Source organism: Amaranthus tricolor, chromosome 5, assembly GCF_026212465.1.
Source record: "Amaranthus tricolor cultivar Red isolate AtriRed21 chromosome 5, ASM2621246v1, whole genome shotgun sequence".
NCBI lineage: Eukaryota > Viridiplantae > Streptophyta > Magnoliopsida > Caryophyllales > Amaranthaceae > Amaranthus > Amaranthus tricolor.
Genome location: NC_080051.1, coordinates 30682996 through 30703932, shown reverse-complemented (window position 1 = coordinate 30703932; position 20937 = coordinate 30682996). Strand labels below are relative to the sequence as shown.

Here is a 20937-nt window from a genome sequence, read left to right as displayed (position 1 = left end):
ATAATGCCATTAGGAGTTAAACTTGAATACTTGATCAACATTCAACATAACTTTCATGAGTACACTGCTCTCACAGTCTTCCTTTAGTTTCCAAGACATGCCTTCATGGAGAATAAGGGTACAATAACCATAAACATACTTCTTAGTTCCTACTTTACAAAAAAGATACACTCACAGTAAGAAAAACACATCAGGCAACAAGACAATTGCTCTGAAAGATTAACTTTTGAAAAGGAAAATGTTCATATCATCTTCTTAATCTCCTGGAGTTATGACCACCGTCAACTCTTCCTTTGTCGAGCCTTCCCCTAGTTCCATTCCCTTCCATCGTCATAGGTCTTTGCAATGTGACATTACATGGTTCCCGAGATGGCCATGGTGAACCCTGCTGGCTCGATGGACTAGCGTATTCTCTATCAAGCCCGAGCCTAGAACTAGGCAATGCATGATCCCGCTGACCTTTCCCTGATTTATACCTCTGTATCTCATCCCCGCAACTTCTCCTTGGAACTTGTTTGTCGATTTCATGATTTGAGCCGTTACCCCAGTCGACTATATGCGACACACTTCTAAGTAAAGAAGTGCTTTTTCGAGCTACTTGGTTGAATATTGATTTCCTTCCTTTGAGTTGCTCATCAACCGAATGCCTTTCAGATTTTCTAGGCGTCATAGACGCACTCGTCAACTTGTAGTTGTTCTTATAAGGATCATCTATGTTTAGTTCTATGGAATGAAGATCACTTTCACCCGAGTTTTCATCATCATCGGTTGAATTTTCTACTTCGCCCCTGTCACTTTCCTTGGCTTGACTTCGACAAAAGGCCAAATCTCCGTCCCTTCTCTGGTAAACGGGATCATATCCATTTTCTTTACTTGGATTAGTCCTAAGGAACGTTTCGAGCTCATTTCTCAGCTTATCAACAGCTGCGTTTTTCTCCTCAAATTGATGCTTTGCATCCGAAAGTTTCATTTGAGTTCTTTCCTCGCGTAATGCCTCAGCTATCTGAAGCATCTCTCGTTCCTTCTCCATTTCTTCTTGTAATCGTATTGACTCTCTCTTTATCTCCGCTGCTTCAGCTCTATCTTCACCAATATTTCCCGCTAGCTCATCACAAACTTGTTCGATAATCACTCTTGCCCTCTTCTCGTTCTGAAGCTCCTTCACCGCCTTCAGCAACGACAGCTTTGTCTCCCCGAGTTCTTTACCTAACTTCTTGTTCAAGCTCTCAAATCGCTTCCTAAGCTTCCGTTCTACCTCAAGCTCTCCTGCGATGGACTCAACCGCAGCCTCCACTGCATCTTTTTCTTTATTCTTCCACGCGGCCTTTTCTTCAGCAAAGCACTTCAGAAGGTAGTTCATCTCTTTGCTGTCTGCTCGATCTTCCTGGATCAACTGGTTGACCTGCAAGCGAGCCCTTTCGAGCTCAGCATGTAAGGCAGATATGAGAGACATGCTTGAAGAAGGTTGATGTTCCTGACCCCACATACGGCTTATGATCTTTAGGAGCTCCTTAGATGTAGTCAACGCGTTACTAACATCCTTCAGACGAGTTCTTCCACCCGCTGCAGATCCAGATGGGGTCTGGCATCGCGATCTAGTCTCTATCTACATTGTCATCAGGATTGGACAAAAACAGACAAGATCAAATTCAGTACGAGATTTGTGGCACAACTCAACAGAACAAACCTGTGCAAGAAAACATCTTATATCGAAAATCATTACATTGTGAAATTGTAAATTGATCCACATTTTACCTCCATGAAGCTGGCATTACTGACAGAATCAAATTGCTCAAGTCTTAGTTTCCTAGACATGGATGATTCTCTTTTTCGGTGACTACTATTTCCAGATCGTTCCATTCTCTACAAAACCAACAAATGTCGCAACATCAACGCAAGAAAATCGAGTCGAAATCAGTAATTATCGAACATAACACAACGAACATCATCAACTTCCTGGCAACAGCTTCAAGTTAACAATAGAAGACAAGGTGAATGCCCACAAAACACAACTATGGCCTGATCCAGTAAACTGTCTACATCAATTGAAAATGTACACAAGATATATTGCCTGCTAAACAAACTAACTGAAAACCTCACAGAGTATTTCATCAATATTTAGGAGAACCTTTTTTTTTTGATAAATTGGGAAATTAATATTGAAACAAACACTGAAGACAGGGAACGAAGACTGCCGGCATAAAAAACCCCATGAAGGGGAAGAAGGCATTGGACAATGGGACTCGAAGTCAGGCCACTCAAAAAGGAAAGCATAGGATTAGGCTATGCAACACAAACACCAGTCCGTTACAAGCTCCCATAGAGAACCATATTCCATAATAAGAGACCAAGTTAGATTAACAGCAAGTCCAACTAAAATTTTTATTGGTCCAGGTATATTAACGTTTGCTATTAAGGCTCAATTGGAAACAAACTCTTTGTTATCGCTAAGGATAAAATTGTATATAATAAGGTGGTTTATGGTCAAACACTTCTCATACTTTTACAAATGAACATACAAAGCATAAATTGGAATCAATCACTTAATATTAGACCTATTCATCAAAAATTTCCTTACACAAATTGAAATTAATATGAAAGTTCTTATTTCAAGACAATATATTTGTTCAATTCAAAAACAATTTCTTTGTTGTCGAGCTATGCAATGTTGTACTAAACAAAAAACCAAAACATAGTGCAAAAACAAGGTCGGAATTGCATCACATAATCCTAAAAGTTTTTTGAAAATGAATCAATATTTGATGTCAGGATAACCACAGTCCACATCATCATTTCTAAAATACCGTGTCACCGTGCCACACCACAATCCCAATGGTTACCGCATTTTTACACCAACAAGGCTTAAACAAAAAGAAAACCCACCTCAGAAACAGGACTATGAGAAGGATCCGACAAGTGAGGAGGAAGAGAACCCGAATAATTCCAAGACCTTCTAGTATTTTCTCTTCTTCCACGCCTTTTTTCCTTTAAATTCTCTTGCCCTCTTAGATTAGGAGATGGGACTCCATTCAACTCCCACAATGTGGCTGCCAATTTTCGGGCCGACACCGGTGGTTGTCCAGTCCCTTGGCCTTTTCCGGACCTCGATCGACCCGAAATGCTTGGTGGATACCTGGGTGAAGCCCCGGTTGTTGCTGAAACCCGTAAAACAATTGATGGTGATCGAGAACCCACCATTCTCCAAGTGGGTACTGGTGTAGAAGATCCTCCACCTCCATTCAAACCTCCTCCTTTCTTTTTTGCTAAAATTGCTCTTTTGAACTTGTAGTTTTGGATCACAGATGATGTTGATGACGATGGTGAACAACCCCTTTTCCTTATTTTAGTAGAATCCCCCATTATTCTTTCCATTTTGGAAATACCCATAAAGATAAAGCTTATTTGCAACTTCAAAATGTTCAAATCAATCCATTTAGAATCTAAAAAGAGTAAAAAGTTGAAAACTTTACCAGATGGGATTTGAAGAAGTGTAACCTAGAAAAATTGAACTTCAATTGCAGCTCAAAATGTCGAAATTATACAATTTCTGAACCTAAAACAAAGCAAGATGATACCTTTACTGAAATGGGTTAAACTTTTGGAAGATTTGAGAAGTGGGTTTTATGAGGAATGTGAAATTAAGCTGAGAAAACAGGAATTTTGGATCAAAATCTGAACTTTTTGTGTCAGAAAGAAGATGGAGGAAATGATGATGAAATGGAAGTTAGGGAATTACAAAAAAAAATGAAGATACAAACTGCGGACAAAACGTGATCAGAGCTGGCGTTTAAGGGATGAGTAAAGAGAAAGGAAAGAGAAGGAAAAAAAAAAAGAAAAGAAAGCAGGCAAATGATGGTGGTAGAGATGAGTAAGAGAGAATAAAGAGTCATGTGAGAAGATGACGTGGAAATATGTGAATGGACAATTTGAAAAGTCAAAATTCTTTGTTATTGGAGTTAAAAGAGTTGTAGACTGTAGTTGGAGTTGGTCATAGGATAGCTTTGATTTTTGAATCATTTTGGCAGATTCCTTGTGTAGGCTTAAGTATTGAAGTGGTAGATCAGTAGATGTACTCTCTGTTTAACCCTATCCATTAATTAGACTACCCATGGACTAACTACAACCTTTTGTCCATTTAAAAATGCCACATAAATTTAAATATTAAATTTTTTTAATTAATATTACCTCCAGTCTATTAATATTAATTTTTTTTGCTTATTGTAAAACTTTAGGGTTAAATTATAAGGATTTTCTATCTCTTCTCTATAGTATTTCTGATGATTTTAGTATAATGGGTTTACTTTGATTTATCAGTTGTAGTTTCACTTTTTAATGTGTAATTAGATTTTTCATGATTTTTCATGATATTTGATTTTTTTTTTATTAGTAGGGTTTGCAATTTTAAATGATTTTTCGTGATTTTTCTATAGAATTTTTCATGATTTTTTATTTTTGATTTTTAGGGTTAGAATTTTGGAGATTTTTGATTTTTTTTAGTTTATGTAACTAATTAATTTTAGGGTTTTATTTTGGTGTGTTGATAGTATTAGAGTATTAATTTGAAGTCTTTAATTGATAACTCAGTTCTTCTCAATTTGTACCTTTTTCCATTTTAGTTTGTTACACTCATTTTGCACTATTTTTTTTTGGCAATGATCTCACTTTATTTCTTTAAATTTCATCCACAAACTTATTTTCTCTCAATATCTTAACCACTTGTTTCTACATCCACTTGTTTTTTGTCTTATTCTCCAACCAAATTTCACTTTTTATTAAATATTACCCAAAAGAAAATGAGTGCAGTATAATAGGGACGAAGGGAGTAGCTTGGACCCCTAACCTGTTCTTGGATTCGTAAGATTCGTAGTTACGGATCTGGATCCTAGAAATGTAGACCCAGGAATCTAGATTTGAATCTGGATCTTTTTTATGAAAATGGATTTGGATGATCCATCTGGAGCTGATCCAAATCCAATCCGTTGTTATCCTTACATGTGGGTACAGAGAATGGATATTTAAATTGTGTTGATAGTCATTAATAAAGAGGAAGAATTGTGTGAATAAGACTTATATAACAAAATAAAAATGATGAACTCAAAATAAAAATGTACAATTTTAAAAGAATATAGTAGTTAATTATTTCATTTTTCTACTACAGATGATGATGTGTTTAATTTAAGTATAAAAGTAGTAGATGTATGTTGTGCGTTAGAATTAAGTTAACCCATCATTAATTAGCCGTAGACTATGTTAAAAGACCCGACCACCTTTGTCTACATTATTAGCATCTACCAAGGCCATGTAAGATCGTAAGGGTCTATGCCAATGATTTTTGGGTCTAAATCTCCTAATACTTTTGCTTCATGTTAAAAGACCCACCTATGTCTATACTATTGCCACCTATGATTTTTGGGTGTTAGCCATTGATTTGTCTTTGTCTGGCCACGTTTTGCTTCTTTTATTGCTCTACATTTTTCTCAAGCCGAGGGTCTATTAGTTGCAATTTTCTTGTCTCTTTTGATAATTGTATGATTTTTTATTTTCCAACCCTATTCAAATCCTAATTATAACTTTCATGAGTAAACTATAATGTATTGTATATGATGATCGAAAATATTCTATTTCTATGATTTGGTTTGAGTAAAAATATGCAAACAATTCATGTTTTGAAAAGTGACAAATGCAATACTATAGAACAAGAGTATGGTGATAATCACGATTTAAAAGGTTTTGGGGCAATGTTTGTCATTTAAAATCATTAGAACTCGAATTGAATTCAAAATAAAAGTGTGAAAGCGTATAAAATCATTTTAAGTGATTTTTAAAAACAAGAAAATATAACTTTTATTGATTTTAGGTAAACTCATGACTGTCGATTAAGCGTATTATTGTTTATGGCGCTAAACTTTTTAGGGTTTAAAAACTTATTTCTATGTTAAACATGTACAAGGTTGATTTAACTTATATTAAATGTATGTAGATATATATTATTTGTATTTCTTGCCAAGTAATATGACTGAGTTACTAATAGTTTTTTATATAGTATTATTAAGCCTTAAGTTTTAAGGGGTTTGTTTTTAGGTTTTGTACTTAACCTAAAAAATGAACAAGACGTCCCCATGTAATCTAGAGAAACTCTATAAACAAAGGGGAAATTGAATTAATCCTTCTTTGGATGATTAGCATTGAATTCATCACACTGAGGTGAAAGAAAATAAAAGTCCATAACTTGTAAACCAACCCATAATTGTTAGCGTAATTAACTTAAAATAAGCATGCATTTTGCGGTCAAGTAGAGGAGACTTCTCTTGGCTACAATAAATTTGGTAGAGCATCTTCTCTCTAATCACGTTTGGGAAAATTAGTTGCCGTTAGTTTTTTTAGTTATGTTTGTGATTTGTACATAAGAAAATGAACAAGTTTAGAGGGAATCTTGAGGCAACAACAACAGAATAAATTAAACAATAATTTAACTCAACAAAATATCCAAACTCAATCAACAAACAATCAACATGCATGATACGGCGCGATAGAATTAGTCTCAAATGGTTTAATACATGATCTTCTGACCATTACTTATCCAATTTCTGTATTCTTTAATCTTAATTTATTACATAACAATATAGTAATCCCAATAAGCAAGCATTATGTTTAACAAATCTAAATTTATTTAGCCTTTTTTGGTATAAGGTTAATTATGTCTATAGTTTTAATTCACACTTTATTTTAATTAAGAGTGAATTCGAAAAACGATAATTTCAATTAAGAGCGTATTCGGAAAATAATGTTTTAGCTAGTTTTTTAGTATTTTTTTTGGTTTTTGATCTGGTGACTAGTCTCACATTCAATTAATATTTGGTAAACGAATTTTAGATCATCTGAAAGTCTAGAAACTAGAATTTAAGCCAAACTAAAAAGCTGTAAGAGTAATTTTGCATTTGCTTTCGACTTTTGGTATGTTGGTTCAATTCTTTATTGAATAATCAATAACTAAAAAATAATCGAAAATTTTTTAGTATCTAATATTTGACTTAACAATTATCAAACGCCTATTTTATAGCTGGTCAAACAAGATATTAAATCAATAAATTTCAATAAACTATGAAACTTTTTGTTGAGATTATTGCTTTTTATCACATGCATTAATGTGCCGCTATGGTGATTGAGTGGAGGAGTTTATTGGTTAAAATAAAGGGAGGAATCAATGGCATCAGCAAGAAATAGTCCAAGACTGAATTAAGACATGAGGTGATAATAGCAGTTGGAAGGTGGAAAGTCAAAGCACAAATAATAGCAGTTTGCTGGTGGATGAATAAGGCCAAATTGCACTACATTATAGGAATACGAGTATCACATTAAAGAAAAGAACGTTAACAATCTATTCATAATTTCTTAGTAATATTGATGTACAGGCCGCTTCTTGGTTTTGACAGTGTTAAAATAACCAAACAACAACAATAACATTCTAATATCCTAATGTTCTTAAGTGGCTCAATTTAAAGTAGAATTTGGATGATCAGACGTACGCAACGTTAACCTTGTAAATGATAATAAAAAGATTGTTTTTTCAATTGACTCTTGTTACTTAAACGTCATTTGCAACTTTACATGAATAAGAAGTGGACTTGATTGTATGATGTCCCGTTATGTTATACTCCCTTCATTTCCTAATGTTCTTCCCATTTAGAATATTCTATTTTGAAGAGAAAAATTTGATTAAGATTTTTAAGACATACATAGATGATAAATTATATTCATGTGAGATTTCATTAAACTCGTCTTAATGTATACTTTTTATTATATATCTTTTATAATTTTTATAATGCGTATTTAGAGATATTAAGGCTCAAAATTTACTTTTAAAAACTGTGCAAAAAGTAAACGAGATAAATAAAAAAAACGGAGGAAGTAGTCCATTATAATTCAAAACCTAACAACTGTAAATCAACCCCTTCAAAACAACTCAATTTTTATAAACTTAGTAGCTTGAGCCTCTAAGTTTGTGGCCTAGTAGCAAAGATGTAAAGAATGGAGAATTCATTTCAATGGAAACCCATTTGTTATTGCAATGATTTGAAGATATGAATTTTAATTCCTTTCATGACAAAATTATGAGTATAATTGAGAATATAAGCTCTTTGTTTATATTGAGAAGTAGTTTCTCTGAAAAGTAATAAACTAGTAGTTGAGTATGATATTGTCATTTTTGGATGGAGCCCACAAAAATTTGGTTTCAAACATCTTTTCAAAAGGTCTCATGTAATTTGAAGTTAGATATATGCTCAATATATATTTTACATTGGCTGTCTTCGATAGGACTGAATAAAGTTTGGTCTAAACCGTAAACCAAACCGGAATTTTAGTATTTGGTCTGGTCTACGGTTAAAATGGCCTGGTTTGGTTTTTTTTTCAAATTAAATTACGGTTTACGGTCTGGTCTCGGTTTTTTTATTTTTCAGACCTGACCGGACCGCAAAACGTACTATGGTCAAAAATCATAATTTTGTATTTAAAAAATAAAATTGCTACCTAGATATTTTAAGATGTAGTTATTTTTATATAGCAATATATACTTGAATGATGTTGATGTTGTCAACTAATTACAAATTATTATATTTATTAATTGTAGGTGTGAAATATTTGCATAAATACATGTATTAATTTGGATGAAAATATAAAAATAAAAAACCGTAGACCGGACCCTTGTAAAACGGTTTGGTCAGGTCTGGTGATTTAAAAGGTTCCGTCCGAAAAATTTTCAGACCGGAATTTCTGATTTGATTTAATTTGATTTTAGTATCGGACTATACCAAACCGGACCGTATTCACCTCTAGTCTTCGACCAACTTCAGCCCTCAACCCTCATTCTTGGACTTACGAGTGCCCTTATTTCTCCATAGTCAATTATGACAATGTTAAAAGTTAAAGGCCATGATTAAACCAGGCTCATCTCGGCCCATGCCTTCTGAAACAACTGAGAGCCCAAAGCCCCGAATGCCCTGCCCTGCCTAAGGAGGCCTTGACAACCCAATTTTTATATGAGACGGTCTAATTGTTAGATGTGCTCCTTAATTACATGAGTAGCACACTTTTTGCAATGGTTTCATTTTTTCTACCTCTATAGATTCATTCACAAACTAATTTTTCACCATCTTAATCGCTCATTTCTATCATCAACTTCAATTTATCTTATTAATCTTCAACTACAATTTAAATTTTAAAATAAATTTAGGCGCTTTGTCAATGGTACATAGGGAGTATTAATTAGGAGTATTCCCCTACCAAAACATTTCCATTTTTCCACAAAAAATTTGCATACTAGCTACCATCTTTAAACCTTGTTTCCTTCCCAATTTACCTTATTAAAACAACCCAACATCATTGTTCATTGGCTTCTTACCTCTCTTCTCCTACTCAACTCTTAATATCCAACCTAAGTTTCTTTATTTCACACCAAACAACCATTTATCCTTCTTTCTTAACAATCAAAATATTAATTTTAATTTTCATATAATCAAAAGATTATATTATAATGGTTCATCAAATTACAACCTTTCAATGCATTTTTGTTCTACTATTCTTGTTATCATCTTCCCCTACATGTACATTAGCCAAGTTTTTTCCTCGACTTTTCGTCGTTGACCATTAGACCAGAGCTACTAGCACAATTTCAAGGGGGTGATGAAGCAAAGCCTTATAAAACAAAAGTATTTTACACAAATACTTGATCATTTCAACTTTAATCCACAAAGTTATGAGACTTTTCAACAAAGGTATTTGATGAATGACAAGTATTGGGGTGGAGCTCATAAAAATGCTCCTATTTTTGTTTATATCGGAAATGAAGGAGAAATTGAATGGTTTGCATATAATACTGGCTTCATGTTTGAAACTGCTCCCCATTTCAATGCCCTCTTGGGTTTTATTGAGGTATATATATCAAATATGTAACTTTATTTTTACTTTTCTATTTAGTGATGAAAAGATATTGGTTTTATAATAAAGATTATTATTAGAAGGCTTAGATTGTGAAGTACTAATGTTTACAATAATTGTATTAACTTCCTTTTTTTTATATCTACATATTAGTATTAAATAAAGTCAAATAAAATATACTTATTCCGTTTTCATATGTTCTTCTCAAATAAAATTTATAAATTTTTAATGTCAAACTTTGACAACGATTTCTCATTGATCTTTTAGAAAAAACATATTCATATGGCCGGGATCTTGTTAGATTCATGTTAATATATATACTTTCTAAATATCAACTTTTTAAAATTTTTAAAAACTCACAATTAAAATTATTTGATTTTAAAATTTGTATTGGAATCTGTGAAAAAAATTAAATGGAAGTAAACATTTGAAAACAAAGGGAGTAATAGTAATTTTTATTATCAATGATTATATATGTTTACTTATTTTAGTTATGGAATAGATTCTATATTTTGGTTAATGGTTTGATAATTGATATTATTATGGTTGTACGCAAAAGATTTTTCTTATTTTAAAAATTTTTTTTGTTATCTTACTAAAGTGTTCACATTATTTTTAAGTGACAATATTCCTAATTGACTCACAATTTAAAAGCTTCTAAGTCATTTTTATATCCAAATGGTTAATATAAATAATTTTTGGGGTGAATTAAATTTAATCATTGACATTTGTGTAATATGCAAACATTAATTAAATCATGTACATATACTTTGGTTATTTGTATAAATGATGAGTAATCTTAGAGGAATGTAACAGTTCCATAAGTGAAAGTTGCTTCACCATGCTTGCTGCATTACTATATATGTTATAAAATATAGATATTTTGTCATGTTTATTTTTATTTTATTTCTACTGTATATCTCATTAATTCTTACACTTTTATTATTATTTAAGTTAAAAAATATTTGCTAGCAACAAATTATTTTCTTAATGTATTTATATGTGTCAAGTTAAAATGAGGCAAGTATTATGAAATATTATGTGGTATATTTTAGTGCTTATAATATTAATATAGACAAATTCTGACAAAAATTGTTGTGTTTTCAGCATAGGTTCTATGGAAAATCAATTCCATATGGAGGTGATAAAGAGATAGCTTATAAAAATGCGAGTACACAGGGGTATCTTAGTTCAACCCTAAGCATTGCCAGATTATGCAACTCTCATACTTGACCTTAAAAATAATTTGACTGCTGCTCATTGTCCTGTTGTGGTTTTTGGAGGTTCCTATATATATGGTGGAAGTACGTTTACTAATTTAATAATACCTTCTTGTCTTTTTTTACTCCTTTCTCCCTTAGAGATTGTTAAAATAAAATGTTTTATGTTTTTCACTTAAATATAATAATCTGTATGAGACAGTGGAGTATCTTCTTGTAGTATACTCATGTTAATATACTATATTTGTTTTACTGTGATTGCAACATTGAGCTTAAAAGTTTGTGTTGAGAAATACAAATTATGTTTTAGCAAATGATTGTTGATTAAAATTATTGGTCACTCTGATTAGTTAAAAGTATTTGTTAATTCGCTAGTTCTCAATTAGTCCGTTATTTACGCCAAAAGTTAATAGATATTTGACAAAATTATTGTGAACTATTTTTTCGCTTTTTATTTAAAATATAGAAAAATAAATATTTTTTATTTGATTATAGAACTGATCTTATAGGAATATTTTATGTGTTATATTCTAGTTTTTATTGGAATTTGTAATGAATGCATGAACAGTAGTGTTTGTAGTGGTATATTTGCAGTGTTAGCCGCTTGGTTTAGGTTGAAGTACCCACATGTTGCTATAGGAGCTTTGGCTTCTTCTTCATCCATCCTCAACTTTGGAAACCTTACTTCTCCTTTCACCTTTAACAATATTGTCACTCAAGATTTCAGGGTCTCTCTATCTCTCTTTCTTTCTTTTTTCGATTATATATATATACAATATTTCGTCATCGTGATATTAATAAAGGTACAATCGCACAAGTTTAAAGCTTCGCTTATACAAAATCAGAGTAAATGTATTCTTACTCTTGTAATAATTAATATTATTTGTAAATTATATATATATTATTACAACTTTTTAATTAAATATAGCAAACAATATGAAAAAAAATTTGCATTCTAAAGGGTTTAATTTACCAAATAGATTTTGGATACACGAAAAGGCGTAGGAAAAGTTGGAATGATAGCACTTGAATCAGTGTTATAGTATTGTTGTTGATTTACTAATGTTGCCCAAGAAAATGGCAATTACTTGTACATGATAATGTTGATAGTGAAAGCCACCTAAAAAAGGGCAGAAACAAAAATAGTAAATTATATGAGATCATTCAAGCTTGATATGATTGGCTAATGCTATGAGCTGCCATTTTTTTTTCCTCCCCAAATCCTGATCATAATTTTTTATAAGCGGGATACACTAGGTATGATGATAATGTGTCTATATAAGTAGTATTCTTATATTTCACTATGTATATAACTTTTAATTTTAAGAATTTAATTGTTGTTTTAGTTTTTTTCAAATTTAAACTGTTTTTTATGACGAGAATTGATAATACTCATACGTTGTTGGAGAATTTTTTAAGCATATTCCTTTAAATTTTCATATTCGTATTATTTTTTGTAAATTTTTTATGTTTAAGATTAAAATAATGCAATTATTAAAATATTGACGAAAAATATTATTAATATGAAATTTCTAAGCGAAAGTTAGAATTGTTATGAAGTAATAAAAGGGTCATGGAAAAAAGTTGAAGAAACAGCAAATCAGAAAGGAGGTCTTGAAAAGCTTAGATCATCCTTTAAAATTTGCAAGTAAGATTTTATTATTGCTTTGTTTTTTAATTTTTAACAAGGCTTATTTTTACTCCTAAATATATTTTAATAACAATTATGAAAAAATAATTTCTAGTGAATATTCTAATTTTTTTTTGTCTTATGCCTTTGATTGAATACAGGAATATTACCTTTTCTACGGATGATATTGAGAGTTGGTTGGGTACTGCTTATATTTATATTGCTATGACAGACTATCCTACTCCTTCCAAATTTCTAAATCCCTCGCCTGCTTTCCCAGTTAAACAGGTATTTTTTAATTTACTAAAAGTATTATCATTTATTTCATATATAATATAATATAAGTATACGGGCAAAGTCCTAGGCACTAAGTCATAATATTTGACTTTTAAGGGACATGGTTTATTCATAATTATAGTTTTAATGAGTGAGATGTAGCGAATATAATGATGATGAACTAATTCATATTTTCCTATTAAAAGGTTAAATAGGCGACATACTTTAAAGTCAAATATCCAATACACAAGCAAAATAATGATGTAAAAACAAGTTAAATTCTAATATTTAAAAAAAAAAGTAAATTTTATATTCAAGACAAAAGTCTATTGCATTATGAGTAGACATAAATTATATTTATAGCTTACACACAAAAAAAGATCTTTAAGGTTCAATTTTATTGATGTTTAGTTGATTAATTTTGTGATATATATATGTTATACATAAAATAATAATCGGAATTACTTATTGTAAATATTGCATGTATTGTTTATGTTTTAACATTAATACAGATGTGTAAAGCAATAGACAATCCAGAGTTAAGAGATGATACTTTTGCCAAGTTATATGGAGCAGCCAACATTTACTACAATTACCAGTCATGTTGATAAGCATGGCCTTGATGAGTGGACATGGCAGGTTCATTTCCTTCCTCTTTAACCTCTTCATTTATCCTTTTCTTTTATTTTTTATGATGATTAGGTTAAGTTTAGGAGATTACGTTAAATTAGATCGAACTCAAAATAATCTTTCTAAAAAATGATACTTGTTCTCCAATTAAAACAAGATTTAATTCTCATTCATTTATCATTTTCTTATTTACTGTATTTTTACTCAAAAAAGATAGATATATTGATTTTAAGGCTTCTAACATAAAAGGAAATATAAACTCAATATATAAAAGTAAACTAAAATATAATGAGTGTCAACTAAAAATAATAGTGTGAAACGGGTGATTAAAAATTAATTCTTCCATCCTCAATTTAAGAATTAGTTTTTACCGATTACAAAAAATAATTATTTATTTCTTTCATGTTGTTTTGTGTTGTCTATATACGTGAGTTTATTCACTTATTCTTATCTCTAAATCAAAAATAGAGAGAGCACTACTTGAACACCAGACATAATCCAAATTATCATCTCATCTTAATTTAAGGTATAATACGCGTGGTAAGGCCACTATCTAGCTTAATCAAAGATTCCAGAAAAAGATGTAAACAATGTCTAAGGTATCTACTCAGTTTTAGTGTTACCTATTTTTATTTGTTAGAATTGCGCAGTCTAAATAAGGAAAAAAAATTAACTTATTTATAAACTTAATTAAAATTTATTATTAAAATTAATTGGTAGTAGGAGAAGTTATTCCTCAAGTTATATAGTGGTATGATGTTGGACAACAGTGGACACTAGTTCTAAGAAAAAGTGATAAATTCCCTACTAGAGCCTACAGGTATTCATTTAGATCATCGAATCATATTAAAGTTAAATCGTTTATACAAAGTCGGGTAAATATCTAAATAATAATTATTCAAATGCCTCAAGCCCCTACTAAGTGATCTTTATCTATATTATATACTACTCCATATAAAAGTTTTTTGAAAATAAGTATTTATATGGCAAAATTCAAGGTGAAAATCTGAAATGCTGTTTGTATTATGAGTGCTAGTACATATTTGGCCACTTTCTACTATTGATTTGTCAAGAATTTTGGGCATCCTTTAGGATCAGGATATGAAAATGACAATTCCACTAAAATGAATCTACTAAAGTGGTAGAAGCCTAGACGGTGGGCTCACTATTGTTGGTCATAACGTAGTACTATATTGTCAAGGAACCAATTCAACCAAAAGCTTAAGTTGATGGTTGAGGCCTCAGGATATGTTATATACTCTAACACGCCCCCTCACACGAGACCCCATTGAGCTAGAAGTGTGGATGCGCATAGGCGCTGAATATTCCACTTTAAATAAGGGGTGGTTGAGATTCGAACCCGTGACCTCTCACGTTGGCTCTGATACCATGTCAAGGAACCAATTCAACCAAAAGCTTAAGCTGATGGTTGAGGCCCCATGATATGTTATATACTCTAACACGCCCCCTCACATGAGACCCCATTGAGCTAGAAGTGTGGATGCGCATAGGCGCTGAATATTCCACTTTAAATGAGGGGTGGTTGAGATTCGAACCCGTGACCTCTCACGTTGGCTCTGATACCATATCAAGAAACAAATTCAACCAAAGCTTAAGCTGATGGTTGAGGCCCCATGATATGTTATATACTCTAACATATATAGCCCACTTTAACTATGCTTCGTTGCCCTTTTGTTGTACACTTTTGGTGATTTATAAGTGTCAAACCAATTTTTGATACTTGTAAAATGATAATCATGTCTTATTTTTGTTTTAGTTTGATTTCTTTACCTCTTAAATATCTACACTTAATTTAAGGAAATCTTAAATTTGCTATATTTAAATATTTAATGTGAGAACTTTTCATTACAAATTTAGTAAATTTAATGAAACAGAAAGAGTAAATACATGTGTATATTACATGGGATAATTGATCTTTAATAGTTTGCTTGAATTAGAAGAATTAGAAGGAAATAAAGGGGGGAGATTTGAAAAGAACAGATTTAAAGAGATTGGTGTCATCCTAAATTTTATTGCTAACCAAATCTCTTCAAAAGTGAAAATATTTACCAAGTAATATATCTCTTCATCTATCTTCTATTAAATTTATTTTAGATTAAACTTAGTTACAATTTGTATTAAGTGGGGGAAGGGTAATTTATTTTGTAATTCTTAGTAGAAACGTCCACGTGTCGAGGTATAGGGAAGGGTAATTTATGTTATAACTCCAAGTAGAAACTATGATTGTCTATCTATATCAAATGTAGTCGAAGGTGGTTAAAGATGGTTGAAGGAGGTTAAAGATCTTCAGATGAACTTACAAAATGAACAAAGGTTACTAACCCGAGGGCGGCACCCGGAAAAGCCCTTCCGATGCTTAAGTCAGATGGAAGTTGAATATAAATATGCGACTGGAATTACTTAGAGAAAATATGAGAAAAAAACTTACTTCACTTGGATGATTTTGTGAGTATTTATAATTGTTGGTTTTATACTGATATTGAAACTGACTGAATCGGTTTTTCGAACTGACAATTGATGAAACTGATAGATACGTAACTTGAAATTAGACTTGAATATTTTATTGACTATGTTTGACTTAGGTTTGACCAAGTCATAAGACTTCTTTGACTATATAATATTAGTGCTCAATTGTCATGATAAAATAGATTCCATTCTTGTCTTTTAATGTTTAGGGAGAAAGTAAAAATACAATTGATTCGAATGATTCATTTGGAACAGCCAATCACCATCTACCTACGTGATCATGGACTCTTGAGATTATTTAACAACTTCTAATGATTCATAATCGTGAAATTAGCTTTTTAAGCATGTGTTTGTTAGATTTTCAAAAACAGCGCTAATTAGCCGCTTTTATCTTATATGGTATTTGGCAAACTAAAATTGAATTGAAAATTATTTTGTTTTTAGTTGAGACTTAAGATAAGACTTAAGGGTAAAAAAACACTTGCATGCTACATCAAATGTTTAGCTAAGATTTTTAATTTAAAGTCTCGACTTTAAATACCTGCCTCCTATGGACCTTTTTCTAAGGGATTTTGATCATGTTTAAGTTCCAATTCCCTATTCTCCTCTCTTTTAAACAAAGAATTCGAGACTCTCTTTTAATAAATTATATCATTTGCTTCCTCCATTTCCCTCTAAACAAGCACCCTTTGGCTCGTAGGTTCTTACTTAGGCCGTTAGGAGGACTTCAAGTACGTATTTTTACACTTGTAATAAATAAATAGATTATTTTTTATTGATCTTTTTTAATTTTCAAAGGCATATGATATGCCCTATAATGAATAAAATATTAATCAGATTTATTATAAACATATTTATTTTGAAAACAGACGACTTAATAGTTAATTAAACTATTTTTTTGAATTCCTATTTTTAATATTTAATGTTAAAAAATTAAAAAGGTAATTAAAAAAACACAAATCCTAAAGAGAGACGGTCTAATGGTGAGATTGTTTTAATTGAGTTGACCTATGTAAATTTAACATATTAAAATGATTATTTATAATATATGAGTCCGTCTCATGATGAGCTAAAAAAATTACAAACGAGTCCTAAGTAACTATGATAGTAAAAATCAATTAGAATAAATAATAATTAAATATAAACTAGCTCCCAAGTCCCAATCTTAGATTTTTGCCTCATTGATTATAAAATAGTCATTCACAACAGTACGAGCCCATTATAAACGGTTCTGACTTCTGATAGTCCACTACTTTAGAAGCTTTGGTCCATTGGGCTTCATGATAGCCTAACTAATCGAAAATTTGAATAAAATAAGATTATTTAACAACTTAATTCCAAAAATAAGCTTCGTGAAAACTTAAATCTCAAAATAAGCGTCCGTACATCCAAACCCAGTCTTGAAGTAAATCGCTGTTACTAACAGCGAAAGACAAAAAAAAATAAAATAAAATAAAAGCCATAAGTCGCTGTTACTAACAGCGACTTAGGGAGTTGACCAGTCAACTCCTTAAGTCGCTGTTAGTAACAGCGACTTTAAGGTTAACTTGTCAATTCCTTAATCTCGTAGGTTGGAATGAGGAAGTAACTGAGAACTGAAAACTTAAAACACATTAAGTCGCTGTTAGTAACAACGACTTATTTCAAGGCTAGGTTTGGATGTACGGACGCTTATTTTGGGAATTAAATTTTCACGAAATTTATTTTTGAAATTAAGTTGTTAAAACATCTTATTTTATTCAAATTCTCCTAACTAATCCATATATAAGTCAGCTTGTATTGATAATCACAAATTCTAGAAGTTAAAAATTTCAGTTCATCCTACATCTATGAATATTTTAAATATATTCCTAGTTTTATTATATATATATATATATATATATATATATATATATATATATATATATATATATATATATATATATATTTGCGTCTCGATATATATCACAATACAATTAGATGGAAGCTTATGAAAATACAAAATGATCAACACAAAATAATTGTTTTTGGGTGTGTTTGGAAACAGGTGCACATCATGTAGACCTGAGATTCTCAACGGAGGAAGATCCAAAGCGGCTAAAAGAAGTAAGGAAAACGGAGATTGACTATTATCACTAAGTGGCTTTCTCAATACAATAAGGATTTAAGTCACTTCTCTTAGTGACGATTAGAGAATTAATTAAAACATTAAAATATTTCAATTAATCAATTATGGTGATTTTTATTCATATATATAACCATTAAAACTGTCATGTACGGTTGTATTTGTTACTAGTTATCTTTTGGTTGAAATACAATTCTTTTGGATCATCATTAATTAATTATACACAAATTCTTACGAGAGATAGTCTCTTTGAGAGATTATTTTTAATTGGGCTGGTATATATTTTTTTAAATATTATAAATGGGTATTAAAAATAATGTAAGTAGACATTTAAGATATTAAAAGTAGATATTAAGGATACGGTAAATAAATATTAAGGATAATGTAAGTAGGCATTAAGAGTAAGGTAAGTAGATATTAATATTTAATGGACTGAAATTGAGATACGTCTCTCAAGAGATTAGCTCTTAGTTATGTTGGGTTTAGGGCATGTTTTCTTCGTCTGATCTGATTGAATATGCTTTGAATTTATCAAGGTTTCATCTAATCTGATTTGGGCTGATTCAGTCTGTTCTGATTTGAATTTTCAAATCTAATATAATTTAATCTAATCTGATTTAATTTAACTTGATCTAATCTAGTCTTAATCAATTTTTTATCAAACAAATCAAAGGAACGAAGGAATACTAATCACAAAATTGTTCAAAGTTAGGCTGAAGAATAAGACAGGTGAGATGGGTCCACTAATTCTCCCGCTAACTTTGCTGTCTCGTGCACGCTTTTCTACTGTTGAAACTTAAGAGCATGCACCTTTTCACGGGCCACGGCCCACCCTTTCAGTTTTCACTTAGCAGGATTTTTATCTTCATTTTTTGTTTCCAAGTGGGAGAACTTGTAATTGATAAAGATAACTTAACTATTTACCAGGGCCGGCCCTGATATTTTAGAAACCTAAGGTGAAAAATAAATTTATAGACTCTAACTATAAAATATATATTTATAATTACAAAATTTATAATTTAAAAAAATATTACACTTCAATGATAGAGCTTAATATAATCCGTTTTTTATTTGATAATCATGCATTTATAACTCAATAATTAGCAAATAAGGTAACAATTATCACTAATAACATTTGGTTTGGTGGTTAAATGCACAATTTAATCATATAAGGTCTCAAATTTGATGCATATGAAAGCAAAATTTATTTATTTTTTTGTGGGGTATGGGCGCAAGCCTTTCTTACCCTTGCTTAAGGTTAACCTGCTATCTACGATCAATATATCATAGAATTTATGAATTTGTACATAGAAACTAGTAAAAATTTGTTTTAACCTCTTGTAAGGAAACACATAAAAATAAATGTATTTTTATTTAGGGTGGATTTTTTATAAGTTTAACTAAGTCTAACAGTGGTTTTCTTATTATTATGTGCTGCACATGTATTTCACATGATACTTAATGATACTACGGATGATGCATGATACAAGAAAATTGTGTCTTCTTTATTAATGATCGATTCTTTTTAGTTTCTATTGAGTTTAGTAAAATAAGTTAAACTCGTTTCAATTCTTTTTAAATGGTATGTATAACACGGATACTTTGCTTGATGCCATGTTTCATCCTTTGACGATGTGTACATTGATACAATTTCTCTTAAATATTCTTCACATTTAATTTTCAACAATACTTTTTTTGGAAAGTGGCCAGCATGCTTCTAAAGTCAATGAATTTTCTCCTATAATTATCATAGAATGAAATCTCATCATTATTTATATGTGGTGAATCATAATTACTATTATCTCTATTTATATGAATTTTGATTATGTCAAGTTTGAGGCAAAAGCTGCGTTTCTATATGTTATTGATGGGTGTCTTTTATATACTATTTTCTATCATGCCCTCATTGCATTTTTATAGCATTTCTCGCGTATTTTGCTTAATTTTCTATTGGTTTTTATGCTTGGTTGAAGTGTTATGTTTCCTATCTATTTTGTAGGTACAAAGCTCTAATTATGCTAGGAATCGACTCTTGGAGCGAGATTTGCAAGTTGGAAGGTCATAAGCTACTCAAAGGGTCATTTTTGTGCTGACCAGGTCTCATACCCGGGTGGGTTGCACATACCCGACCGAGTTTGCACTTGGCACTTAGAAGAATTTGAAGATGCCATTTGGAAGAAAAAGTTGCCACTCGCACCCGGGCGGGTTTCTACATACTCGGCCGGTTGAGCCTCTAAACCCGGGTGGGTTTCCAAATACCCGGCCGGGTGAGCCTCTAAACCCGAGTGGGTTTCTTGACACCCGACTGGGCTTCCATTGAAGATCAAAATGCTTTGCTGCGTACCCGGGCGGGTTTCCTTTTACCCGACCGGGTTTACTCTCGAACTTAGAAAATTTTTGGTCTTGAAGATTTAGTTATGCTACGCACCCGGCCGGGTCCTGTAGTTATTTTTGATAATAACTTCCCATATCCTCCGATCTCTTTTTAGAAGGATATAAATAGCTTTTGAGGGGGAATTTTGGGACGGTTTTTTTTTCTTTGTTTTGAGGGTTTTGTATTGAAGGGTTTCTCATATTACTTGCCTTGGGGGATTGTTAATCAACACTTCGACATTGTAATTTTAATTATATCGAAGGTATTAGTTTCAATTCTA

General features: G+C 31.3%; 1 protein-coding gene and 1 pseudogene across 1 annotated transcript; one reads left to right on the top strand and one right to left on the bottom strand.

Moving 5' to 3' along the window:
* Nucleotides 1-16: 16 nt before the first annotated feature.
* On the bottom strand, nucleotides 17-3894 carry LOC130814121 (uncharacterized). Its single transcript, XM_057680142.1, has 3 exons — nucleotides 2884-3894; nucleotides 1756-1863; nucleotides 17-1606 (listed from the first exon to the last, which is right to left on the bottom strand). The coding sequence occupies exons 1-3, from the start codon at nucleotides 3385-3387 to the stop codon at nucleotides 248-250; spliced, it is 1971 nt and encodes a 656-aa protein (XP_057536125.1). The 5' UTR covers nucleotides 3388-3894; the 3' UTR covers nucleotides 17-247.
* Nucleotides 3895-9681: 5787 nt separating this feature from the next.
* On the top strand, nucleotides 9682-18486 carry LOC130813661 (uncharacterized; annotated as a pseudogene).
* Nucleotides 18487-20937: the final 2451 nt, after the last annotated feature.